This window comes from Lissotriton helveticus, chromosome 11 (genome assembly GCF_964261635.1).
Source record: "Lissotriton helveticus chromosome 11, aLisHel1.1, whole genome shotgun sequence".
NCBI classification, from domain to species: Eukaryota; Metazoa; Chordata; class Amphibia; order Caudata; family Salamandridae; genus Lissotriton; species Lissotriton helveticus.
The window spans coordinates 168,652,063-168,665,292 of NC_136072.1; the positions used below are offsets into that span (position 1 = coordinate 168,652,063).

Consider the following 13,230-nt stretch of genomic DNA (forward strand, 5'->3'; position numbering starts at 1 on the left):
ATACCTTTAGGATAGCTTCAAACAGATATCCACAGCAACAGTGGCGAACGTTTAAGCAGGACCTCAATGTAAGACATGGCAAGCTCTTCGTGGAAGATGAAAGAAGAGCGACAAAGGGGCTGGAATAGTAACTGCCAGCAAAACCGGTTCTAATTGCATTTGATTGGCAGAACATTAGTACATTTATAAAGTTGTACTGAAAATAAATATTTGTTTACATCTATACAAACAGAATACTGAATATGTTCCAAAAAGCAGACCTTTTGTAAACTATGTGCTTCTGCTCTGTCCCTAAGTTCATCTTTATCCACCAAAAAACATTCTTATTTTGTCTGGACAAAAGGCCTTCGATTAGGTCCCTGAAATTCTCTTCTGGCACCAACTCTTCATTTTATTTTGCTCTGAAATATTTGATTTCCAATTACATTAAAGTAACGTTTGTACACTCTAATGAAGACTCACATGAGAAGGACGACATTAAAGCGGTCGTTTGGGATTTTTGTCTTCAATAGAAGCAACCCAAATTGGAGGTGCTTCTGGGTAATTTCAACATGCAAATATTGCCGAGATGCCATTGAGTGGGGGTAAAAAATAAGTGCCAATTGTGATGTGCTTTCATTTAAATGCTGATGCAGGCAGCATTTGCACACATAAGAGATTCCTCTGCAATGTTGGTGCATATCAGGTAATGGTTTTTAGGTACAAAAAGTAAGTCACAGAACAGCAGAAGTCAGTGGACTTTCTGATACTAGGAAGAACTGGAAATTCAAGAAATTCCCCTCCTGAGTGTAATCAAAATAGAATGGCAATGTGTGACATGCATGATCAGCAGCACTCTTGTAATGGCAGGAAATGTAATCACCTATATAAGTAATCTGATGCCACTATGTGCCGCCAAGACTTTCATCTGTAGTAAACAAACAAAATGCAAAAAAACCTTAATTTAATATATTTTAAGTATACATTCCTATAGATGGGCTTCACCTGTGTGTATTAATGCATTATACATATAACAAGGTGAAATTGTTAAACTTCAACCATACAAAGAACGTGACACGACAATGGATTACATTGTGGATAATGTTAAAGCCAACTGAGAGAGGAGACCAGAGATAGAAACATTCAGCTGAAGAAGGTTTTTTTTTTAATGACCTGGGACATTGCTTATGTTTGGTTGGCAGTTTGGCCTGTGAGGTAAGTCATGGAGAGGTTAGAGTCAAGCCAAATATCCAACGATTTCACCTCATTGTGCAAAGTTTAAAAGAATTTGTCATTCTTGAGATTGGCAAGCAGTTCATCATTTATTCTATGGTTGTGTGGGCTTTTGATGAAAAGGTACTCAATTTTCTCAGGTTAAGCTTCAAAGGAGTGACAGATTTTAAATTTTATATTTTTCATAGAGGTCATATCTTGAATTATTGAACTCTTCAGGTAGATTTGCATATCATCTGGGGATCTCCATCTTCCATCATAATTCTGAAGGGTCCTAGTAAAGATTTAATAGCACAAGAGCTAAAATTGATCGTGAGGAGCACTGCAGATCGCCAGTGCACATCTTTGAATGTACGATCTCAAATCTTAAACATCTGTTTTCAGTTAGTCAGAAAGAAAGACAACCATTACAATACAACATCTGCTATGACCCTTAGTGATTCTAGAATCTTCGGTAGACTTTGGTAATCAATTGCGTTGGCCACCACTGAGAAGCCCTTGCAGCAAGAAAGAACATTAGCTTAATTTGGGATATTTTTGCAAATACTCTGTAAATTACTCTCACATCCAGTTTGGAACTGGTTACAAAGTGTCTAGAAGAGAACTCCCATAATTTTCGGAAGCAGAGGTTTCAACCCCTTAAAAATGACTGACAATCCAATTATAATTTTCAGGTCATCAAAGCTCTCATATTGTAAAACGACACTGCTCATTTAGAATTTTGCAAGTCCCGCTGCAGAATTTCTTTGCTTTAATACAATACATTGAAACTTTCAGGACTGCGACCTATTTTAGAAGTTCCAGGTCAAACATATGATTTTTATAGAGAACGCTGCGAGTACTCATTTAAAATGTACACTTACTTGAAGGACGTAGTCCAAAGCTATGTGCCGGAAGCATTTTCTTGTTGCGATTAAGATGTTTGTTGCCTCTTCCACCTCGTGAAGTTTTGTTCTTTGAACTTGTGCATTCTTAACAAGTGCGTTTTCTTTTTCTTCACTGACCTTATCAAACTGCTTCTTTGCATCTTTGAATTTTCGAAGATCACTAAAGGAAAAAGTACTTATTGTAACCAACATAATATTTGTAATGATCACCCAACGAAGGACATATTTATGGTAAAATAAATTTGAAACTGTAGACCATTAACAGAAAGAGAAATATATTTTGAATTTGTTTAGAGCATAAAACGGCTTGTTTAATCTAAACATGTGCAATGATTATGGGATTTATGCAGCAAAAAACATTTGTACAAATGGAAGCTTAAATACGCAATCAAAACAAAGCATTGGATAAAAGTTCAAATCACTGCAACCACAAGACAATCCAGGCATTAAAATAGGAACCAAAGTAACAAAAACAAAACAAAATAATAATGTTAACGAAATAAAACTGTGACGGGGTAGGCAACACATACAACAACTACCACTGAACTGCAATGATTCATCTATAAATATCTACTTCAAACATAGCAAATGTTCATAGGATAAAACTATTGTTAGAGAATGGGGTGGACTGGCATCACCTGTAGTGGTGACATGAGGGAAAATTTGGACTGGTGAAGGATGGCAGAAAAGTCATATACATGGCCTGGATTTGCCACAGGAAACCTGAAAAGATGTGGGGTATTTGGCCGGAGCGTAGAACCCTACCGTGACAGGAGGTAGTTAGACTGAAATAGGTGGGGGTCAGCCACACATAAGGTACAAGGGAAAAGTAGTCTTAAGGACAACACAACAGATAATAATGGATATTAATGGCTTCAAATGATGCATAAGATGTAATAGACTCCTGGTTATAGTGGGAAATATGTTGTGGTACTTAATAACAGAAATGAATCTGCATTGAATAAAGCCAATAATAGTTTTTAAAATAAGTTAATTATTGCAATATCCTCAAGTGAATATGTGCACATTTGTCCATTGTACAGCCTTGCCGTTCTCGACTATACGAATGTTCCAGAGTATAAATAAAGTTCATGCATTAGTCCTAGCAGGCTTGCCATGGTGTCTTTTTAATACACTCAATACACTTCCTACCCCAATTAGTCATTCTGGAGCATGGGCAACCAATTGAGAAGCAGCATACTAGTTGGCCAATTGCACACCCCACATTTGTATGAATATTTACCTGAGCTTTAGTGCAATATTTGTTTAGCTAAATACTATACAATGTTTTTGTAGAACCAATGTTGCAAACATTTTACTGAGTGAACAGTAATGGAGTCAATACCCCTTTGTTTTTGGGAGCTGCTTTGGCTTTTGTAGATCGGAACATCAATGGCTTGAAAGATATTTTTATGCAGGATCCAGAGAAGGTGATAATCCTTCCCAAAATAAATGAAGGCTTATCATCATTTGGAACTTACCTCATTAGGAAATGAGGAAGCTCAATTGCTGATCTTAAACTCATGTAATAATGTGTGGAGAAGGAGTAACAAGTGTCTGGGGGCGGTAGTTCGGCTTCTCTTACTTATTTTGACCACAATATTTACCAGAAATGTTCAATGGTTTTCCTTTGCATGAGGTAAAAAAAATATTGTGCGAAATCAGTTGGATGTTGTGTCCTCAGCATTAGTCAATGAAACCCGGACTATGTTACCACATCTCTAAATGACAGAATTCTATTCTAGAAGTGAAAACAAGGGCCTGCCTGTGGAAAGTGGAATCTGAAAGTGAAATTGGTCTCCATAGGTTCGTATCAAAGCAAACCTTCCTCTTCTGGCATGAACCAGAAATGTGAGAAAAAGTGAAGTTTGGAGGTCAGTCACTTCTCCACATAATTTGAAGGATACTGCATCGAGAAAGTGAGACTCACATAGTTAAAAGAGTATCCGATACATATTCCTCTGTCTCACATCTTTACAGTCTGTGTGCATGGAATTTCCGTATGAAAGACTAACATAGACACCCTTTATTTTCTATGTCCTTTCTCATCCTTTTCTTCACACATGGAAAGGGGAATTTAACCTCTACCCAATGGCAGAGTGTTAATTCTTTTCAATATTGGATTAGTAACGGAAGTCCATCATCCAGGAACACGGCATGCCACACCAAAACTACAGATCGGCAAGTTAACTTGAGGTTTAGTATAAGAGCGTTCATGGTTTCTGTATAACAAAAAGCAGCTGATCACTTGCTGTTCTTTGCTCCAAGTTAGTAATACTTTGACCACTCTCCTGCAGTGAAGATCTCAGAAAGGTACCTTCCATTCTGATGGAGACACCCAGCTTACAAATAGTATCTCGGGTAAGAAGATGAACTAATGGGAAAAAGCAAGCTGTTAACATAGATTGGTACTGAAGCATCAAGGATTAGTGGTCAGATTATGGAGAATATTTGTGGAACAAATACAAAAATACCTGGGCCAGAAGAAATTAAAGTGGCTTGATGTGGGCTAATAGGTGGGAGGTTCTATGCAACCGAACCAGTTAAACGTGCAAATTCTACTGGTACTTGCACACCAAGCTGAAAAAACTAGCAAACCCTTTGAATGTTCCCAACAAATGCAGCTTGGCATGACTACTTAAAGCAAATAGATAAACTCCTATCTTATCCTCATGTTATCAAAGTGCAAGAGCCGTAACAAAGAATCTGATGAGAACATTGCAACCCTAATAGATTCCACAATAGTAAGGCCTACTAGAAGGGATTTGGTAAGATTCCAATACACCCAATACCAACTGCAGAAAAGTCAGAAATGAGAAGAAAGTATTGGAGCTCGTGTATATCCGTAAATCAGCCATAACACCAGCTCCATTTGAGGAAAAGGGAGGTGCTGTTCATCCCTGCACCCCCATCGAGGTGTACGGAACAGGGGGGCACTATAGGTGCTCCCTCGGCCTCCAACCAGAGGCCGTGCACCAAAGGGGGCCCTGCTGTGGCCCCCCAAAACACGTTTTCCAACATGGTTTCCAGGTCAGCATGGAAACCATGTCTGAAACCGTGCATTGTAATCTCAAGCGCGGAAAGGCCCACCCTTGAGATTCCGACTGACCGCAGGCTCTCCAAGCGCGTCGGAAGCAAGCCGGAATGACCGCACGATTTACTTTCCGACCGCCTCCAACATAATGAGGCAGTTGCAAAGTAACCCTACCGGCCCATTGCGATGCGGCCCTAAAGGCTCCGACCGAAAGTCGGAGCCTTTATGGGCGTATCGTAATCGGCCCCTAAATGAGGTCCTAACCCTCTTAATTGATTAAGAGACAGGCACAGTGAAAAATTCCTTTTTGGATCAATGGGAAAATGTTTTACAATATTCACTATTTCTAGAAAGGAAACATGACATCTTTCTACTAGTACTCTCATTTGGAAAGTATTGCATTCATGAAAAAAATGCAGCAACAGAATACTGTAAGTGAACTTGAGGAAGAATGTAATACAGTCCAACAAATGTAGCATTTTAACAACAGTCCGTCATTATTAAAATGAATATACAAAGAAATGTAAATAATTACAAAACTGTATTGCTAATGCCAGCTAAAACACCATAACTGTTTCCACAAGAAAAATAAACTTACTCCTTAATAAATATCTGGAGCTGTGTTTTAATGGATCTCTGAGCTTGGTCAAACAGGATCTGAAAGGAAATGCAACATTACTTTCAGACAACTAACTGAAACTTTAGTTTAACCCATTACCATGACTTTTATGCAACAACTTGTATGTATAAATGACAAAGAGCTTATTTCATAATTGTACGGATAGCCACATGATCTGTGTCACCAGAAAATGATAAAAACGTTATTTACTTAAATAAACCTTAATGAGCCATTTAAAAAAAGATCAAAAGTTATGCTAAAAGGTAAACAAGTTATTTGACCGTCAACCATCGTCTGATAATACAATTAAGAAATTTGCCATTGGAGATTTTTGAGATTTATATTTATTTGTGCTCTACAAAGTGTTAGAAAGCACAAACTTGCAATACAAACAGACATTACAGCATTGCGCAGAAAAGCAAAAATACAATCAAAACTTTTGTTTTTTTAACTAACACAAAAATATACTGAAAGTGTTAACAAGTGACAAAAATCCAACAATTATAAATGGACCTTAATAAGTTCTATCTTTATGGTCCTTCTAAATATTTAACAGATGCAATTACAAAATTAATCAGCATTTTCGACCGATTCATACACTGGTGCGACACATCCCAACCCAATTCTGGAGACCCCAAAACACTGATCTACATTAAGAAATTAAGCATCCTTATATTGTCCAAATAAGGGCCTCATTTGACGCTAGAGGGAATCTTTCTGGATTCATTTAGCAACACACTTTGGCAAAGCCAATAGGCCTTGCTTAAATCATTTGATTACTCATCTCTTTTCTTTGTCAATATTAATCTGTTAAGTATTCTTTAAATAAACTAAAAGAAAAAAGCATTTCAAAATACTGGAAGAAAAAGCAAAACATGTATATCAAAACTGTACATTGAATGCAATGTTTTGAATATTTATATATGGCTTGGTTTATTTTTCAGACACTTTTCACTGAAGAAACACTGAAATTCGTTTTTTTATAAAAGGGAACGCTTGCAGATGTTTAATATGGTTTGGTGAGATTTGGTGTTCTGCAGCAGACCAGGGAGCAGATTTATGGATCTCCCAAAGCAGGGCCCAATTTCGATGTCATTGGGAAAGGCTCCAAACGGGATTCAGATTAAGCGGATCTGATTCGGAGCCTATCTTTCCGACCGAAACGTCCACCTTTCCGGGCGACCAAGTCCGATGCAAGGAAGCCGTCCAGGCTGACCGAATCGGTTCCGGATGAGATTCAGGCAGTCCGACTCGTTCGGAGCCGAATCGTGTAGCTCAATGGGGACGGTCTGAATGAGCGAGTACGATGACTGATTCTGACAGCTGTACCGACTCGGTTTTGCGGAGAGAAAACAGCTGTGGGAATTGGACTTTGGGGGCCTGTAGCAGGCCCCATTCACCTGGGGCCTCTGAATCGTCCGTGGGGGTTCCCATGGCCCCCCCTCCTTATTTCCATGCATGCACAGTGTGGCGGGCACCATGTGGTGGGCTTTTCCCCACCCACTCCTTTTTTCAATGGGTGCCTGTGTTCACGTTGGGTACACAGGCTCCCATTGAATTCAATGGGAATCCGACCGAACCAAGTCTGTAAACATATGTACACATCGTAATCTGTTGGTGGGAGTCCCGGAGAGTGACTTGTACAGGAAGCTTTCCGGAACAGATTTCTCCTGAAGGCTTTTCTAATGACATCGAAATCAGGCCAGAAGTGTTATGCCAAGTACCTATTTTGCCTAAAACAACTGCTGAGTGAATATGCTGATGGCCCTTTTCCCAGTGCCATAAATGCCCGTGTGCCAAATCACCTGCGTTAACGTAATATGTGGAATTAAGGAGATAAAATAAAAACAACCCTTACAATCTGATCTCTTGACATACCCCCGGAAAAAATTACCGTTGCTGTGTTATTACAGACAAGACAAGTTGGGAAGGGTGGGCGAATGGTGGGAGGAAAGGAGTATTTGAGGGAGTGAAGCATTTCACAGGGTGAAAAAGCACAGAAGAGAAACAGCAATAAAGCATATGCACTCTCATTGAGTGCTAAATAAAAAAAGAATACATTGTGAGCAGAGGAAGCAAATCAAAAGGATTCCAGAGAACTGTGCGCTAGGGGAGGGACAAACAAGTAGAGGAAGGCAAGCTATTGAATAAGAAAAAAGCGAATAAGAGTGACAAAAGAGTCAATCAAGGGTAAGCTATGGGCGAGCTGTAAGACAACTGTAAGTTCACTACAGGTTTCTTTCAATACGCATGCTTTAATTTCTTCATTTGTACCACTGAACCCCACGGGCACATATTTTTGTGGACCGGGTCTCTTGTTGCCAGTCCCATGGGCGCAGTACGATCTGATTCATTTAAAATGAAAATGGGTCTAGACTTTCAGGCCTTGAGGTCCACCCATGTCCAAGAACTGATGCTGCAGTGTAAAATTGCATTAAGCCAAGGGCATAACACAAGCCCTCACAGTACCTTTGATGCAGGGTGGTTCACACCCATCAGCTGTCCACTTTTGTCATAAAGCCTATGTATATACGTGTGCTACAGAAGTATGTGGTGTACTAAACCACATTTTGCAGGGTGGCCCCATCACGTTGTGCTACAACACAGAATTAGGCTGCGGCTTAGCCAGGGTGGCAGGTCATTGCAGGGGGGTGGTACATGCCGCCCACCAGAATGACTAGTAGTTGTAAGGAGTGGAACAGGGACTGTAGACATGGCCTTGACTTAAACCTTGAATAGGCAGTCCAGTGGACTTCATTGACAGGACTGGAAGGTGTCAGTGGGCCACACAAGCTCTGGAAGCAAGACATACTGTGTGCAGTCAGAGTGTTCACTAAATCAATTCTTCTCTTTATCAAGGGACTGGCCTCATTCACTCCTGCCTCAGTTCATTCTGCTATCCCCAGAACGGACCTGCCAACTGACAGAGAAAACACGGGTTTATCATCAATAATTGCCAATCCTTCCTTCGGTCTGTCGTTGTGCTGCAGGGTCCCTGCCTGAAGTGCTATTTGTGGCACAGGGCAACCTGAATCTTTAGGAAGGAGAAAGAGAGCTTCATTTTCCATGCCATGACTGAAACATGAATCTGTTCAGTAGAAGACAATACTGCAGCTCTTAGAGGCCAATCTTTGCCCATAAGTCAAGTAAGAGGGGACAATGAATAGGAGTCGCTCTCCACTAAGCATTATAGGGTGCCAAGGTTACCACCTTTGCGGAAAAATGCCATAGTCAGTTGCTGCATTCCATGTAAACAGCGTCCTGCAACGCTCATCAAACTTCACTGTGAATTCCGTGCATTCTATGTTGTAAAAACGTGTCATTCAAAAGGTATTATGCGCATGTGTTTTTTTAAATACTTATTCAAATTATGTATACAACACTCAGGTTTACTGATAGTACGCCCGCTAAAAGTAAAGGGAAGAAGGGGAGGAGACGCGGTGTTGGGGCACAGGGGGCATCTAAAATTAAGAGTAAGACAACTCTTGAGTCAGGGAAAAGTACAAAAAACAGCATCCTAGGTTATCAGACCACTAGTAAAAGTTCAAATATCAGCCCAAGCCCAGGTCCAAGCCCAGGTCCAAGCCCAGGTCCAAGCCCAGGTCCAAGCCCAGGTCCAAGCCCAGGTCCAAGCCCAGGTCCAAGCCCAGGTCCAAGCCCAGGTCCTAGCCCAGGTCCTAGCCCAGGTCCTAGCCCAGGTCCTAGCCCCAGGTTACAGGTTGACGGGGGTAAGGGTGGGGAGAACTTTGGTCTAAATATACCCTCTGACCCAAGGAAAGGTGGAATTTTTTCAACCTTCCAATACGGGGAGGTAAAGGGCAGGAGTATTAAGGTAGGGAGAGCAAAAGGTAATTTCCTAGATAATAGGCTCAAGATTACTCCTTCCCTTCTGTCATATTTTAAAGTTCAACCATTAGTCCTGGATATTACTCCACAAGGGGAAGTCTCAAGGAGGAAGCAACAGGGTTGGGCTAAATCCCTTTTCTGTTTGAAAGACATAGAAGAGACAAAAGGGACAGAAAGGATGGACAAAGTTCCTGAAGTGCCTGAAGAGCAGGAGACCCTTGACGAAATGGCTGTGGCAATAGCTCCAACAACACTAAAGGGGGTCTTAGATAAGAAGACCTCTTCACAATCAACTACTCCAGTCTGCCAACTTACAAACACACTGGGCAAAGGGGTGTTGGTAAGCTAGGGAAATGCTGAGGAGAAGGAGCAGTGTATTACAGGGTCTTCACTGGCTCTAGTGGCCACAGTAGCTCTCCTGGAACCCCTTTTTCTTCCCTCTCGGTCGACATAAAAAGGCGTTTCTCCGTATCTGAAACTAATCAGGGTGAAATCGTCTTTTCTGTGAAAACAGACAAAAAAATCGATCTTTTAAATTCTAGGACGGACTCACTGGAAACCTCCGTTGTAGAGATCAAGAGGGAGTTGGAGATCACGAAAATCGATGTTGCTACATTGAAGAAAGTGGCGACAACACTCCAAGAAAGACTAGAGGTGCTTGAGAATAACTCAAGGAGAAACAATTTGCGCCTTTTAAATGTCCCAAAAGGGAGTGAAGGAGAGGACATTAAGTCTTTCATAGCCATTCTTATTAAAGAATCGGTCCAGATCGGGCGAACCATCAGATGCTCCTAGCTTGGGTGGAGTAAAAATTCCAACTCTGTTGTTCGCCGACGACACCCTCCTCATCTCCAAAACCCCCCAAGGTCTACAGTCCCTACTGAACCGCTTCCAGGATTTCTGTACCACTAAAGGCCTTGTCATAAACATAGATAAGACCAAGTACCTAGTCATGCATCCACCCCGTAAACTTGGTCTCCCCCCCATCCTGAACTCTATACCCCTAGAAAGAGTGGCGGAATTTGATTATCTGGGGATCCGCCTGAATGATGCAATGAGCTGGACTGCCCACATTGATAAAATGACTCTGGCTCACAAAAGGGTGGGGGGCGCCCTTCTTAAGGAGTATAACAACTCCTCAAAACATTGTGTTGCTCCCATACTCGAGATTTACAAAGCCCGTGCAGTCCCTGCTTCTCTCTATGGATCGGAACTGTGGGGCTTGGGAAAGGTCGATTCACTGAGTAAGGCCGAAAATAAATTTATCAAGGACCTTCTTGCTATTCCATCGAGCAGCCCGACCATCCCAATGCTCTTGGACACCGGCTGTAAAGCCATAAGGGACCAGGCTCGGCTTCGCCCCCTTCTGCTCTGGGCACGCTTGTGGAGGGTCCCGGAGCTACAATCTTACGCCAATGGGCTGGCAGAAGTGATGCATGCTGATGGCTGGAGTAACATCAAATGGCTGAAGGACATAAAACACCTTTTAGGGGAACTGGGTTTGGCCTCTTGCTGGCATAGTCACTCCGCCCCACCAAAGAAGACTCTAAAAAAACTTTTCTGGGAGTGGGTTGACGTGAAGCGCTCTAGTAGCCAGCAGCACTGCAAAACCACCGCAGCTTTCCTGTTGTTTAAAGACGTTGTCTTGTATGAGCCATATATGGATATCATTACAGTTGCCATGGATAGGTCCCTGTATATAAAATTTCGGCTAGGAACCTTGCCCTTGGCGGATCTCTGTTCAAGGTGGAACAAAGCCCAGCTCACATCACGCTTTTGTGCCTCTTGTTTGGATAAACCAGAGACGGTACCTCACTTCCTTTTTGAATGCCCGGACTATGGTCGCCCCAGATCACGTTGGCTTGGCCCAATTTGCAGAGAATTGGGGACTCGTCAGCACTCTGTTGCCCTTCGGATTCTTTTAACGAATACAGCCCCTCCTATTGTTTGCGCTGTTGCAAAATTTTTAAAATGGGCTTGGTTGATAAGACTTAGAAGACTGTCCATATCAATTTAATTCTCTTTTTAGATAATTTATTCTGATACATCGTGTTTTAATTGCCATTCTATTTGTACAGTCTTACTTATTTCGACATGCTGTTTTTTATATTTTTTTGTACTGCTTTTATGATATGTGCATATCGAAATAAAGCATCAATCAATCAATCAATTAAAGAATCGGTCCAGATCGACGAGTCAGTGGAAGAGCTGAAGAACGATATTCAGAGGATCCATAGGGACCCTTTTTGCAAAAATCCTAACCGGTAGAAGCCAAGAAAAATTCTAATAAATTTTTTGCCGTTCTCCTTGAAGGAAAACATTCTCAACTATGCTTTAAAACAAAAAATCCCTGAAACCCAGAGATTTTGCCTATGAGATTCGTTCAGATTTGGCCCGAACAACTCTAAAAAGGCAGTGGGAATTGGGCAGGAGAATGGAGGACTTTAAAAGGCTCGGTGCGGTTGCACAGTTAAAATTCCCTGCACATTTGAAAGTTATGCACAATAATCAGATGTACTACATTAGAAGAGTGCAGGATGTAGACCAGTTGCTTGAAAGTCTGAAAGTCTAAATAAATATAGATATAGTCATCAAATGGGTCTGCTACGGTTAAGTGATGATTTGTAGCCATGATGTACAGCAGCGTAGCTGTGCAGCATGACTAAAACTAATTTAAGGGCGAAAAAAACAATGTGACAATATCAACGATGAGTAGTAATGCACTTTCACAAAAAAGCATATTAACTCTAGGCATGTCATGGTGCATTTTTATTTACTTATATCTATGCGCATCTCCACCCCCTCTCACATGCCCTCTCCGCCCACCAACTTCCTTTCTCACCCACCCTGCCTCTGTGCTGCCTTGTCCCCGTACCCACTTCTCCATTTATTGGAAAAAACTAAAACAGGGGAGTGGGCTGGGGGATCAGGCAACACGGAGAGAAAGAGGGCGGGAGAGAAGGACACAGGAGGGGAGAAAGGACAAGCAAAGATTTTTCAGAGTTTTATAAAGCGTAAACTTGACCCAAAGATATCAGGTATCAGAGCGCTTTACAGGAGCACCAGTTGTATTACACAAGGACACATTAATCTTTTTGTTAGGCACGGGGAGATTAAGATATTTGCCCAGAATCAAAGAATGTTGGGCGTTGTTGCCGAGACTCGAACCTGCTTCCCCAGATTCAAGGTTGACCGCCTTAGCTGTTAGGCCACATCCTCTCCCCTGTCATGAATCATGAATCCTTGCTGAAAATCCTGTCAACACACATTCACTCTTAGACTGAAAGATTTTGTTATGAAGATCAAATACATTTTCTTGAGATTCCAAGATTCCAATAATTCCTTTTCATAACAAACTCTTCTCATAGCGCCATTAGTCAGGAAAGCTGTTAACTTTCGAGCACAAGGAGAAGTTCAATGGTTTTGAAAGTACAACATTTGGCATGGATTGTGTTTCTTGTTGCAAATATTCAAGTATAATACAATTGCAGCAGATGATACTGCATATGCATTTTTTCAGACATGTGATAAAACTTCAGCTTACATAGGAAAATATGGGACCAGGTTGTGGGGACATAAGTTTGCCAGTCTGGACTTTCTCTTTACAAATCATTGTTGTTGGGTGTAATAAT

At 41.3% G+C, this 13,230-nt stretch overlaps 1 protein-coding gene across 4 annotated transcripts in view; it reads right to left on the minus strand.

Moving 5' to 3' along the window:
* The window catches only part of ACAP2 (ArfGAP with coiled-coil, ankyrin repeat and PH domains 2), a 402,961-nt gene that overhangs the window by 251,461 nt on the left and 138,270 nt on the right, over positions 1 to 13,230 (minus strand). For all 4 annotated transcript variants that reach the window (XM_078666362.1, XM_078666364.1, XM_078666363.1 and 1 more), the window contains exons 5-6: positions 5,732 to 5,790; positions 2,076 to 2,259 (exon numbers count right to left, since the gene is read on the minus strand). In XM_078666362.1, coding sequence (XP_078522488.1) covers positions 2,076 to 2,259; positions 5,732 to 5,790 — 243 coding nt within the window. The remainder of the gene's footprint in view (positions 1 to 2,075; positions 2,260 to 5,731; positions 5,791 to 13,230) is intronic.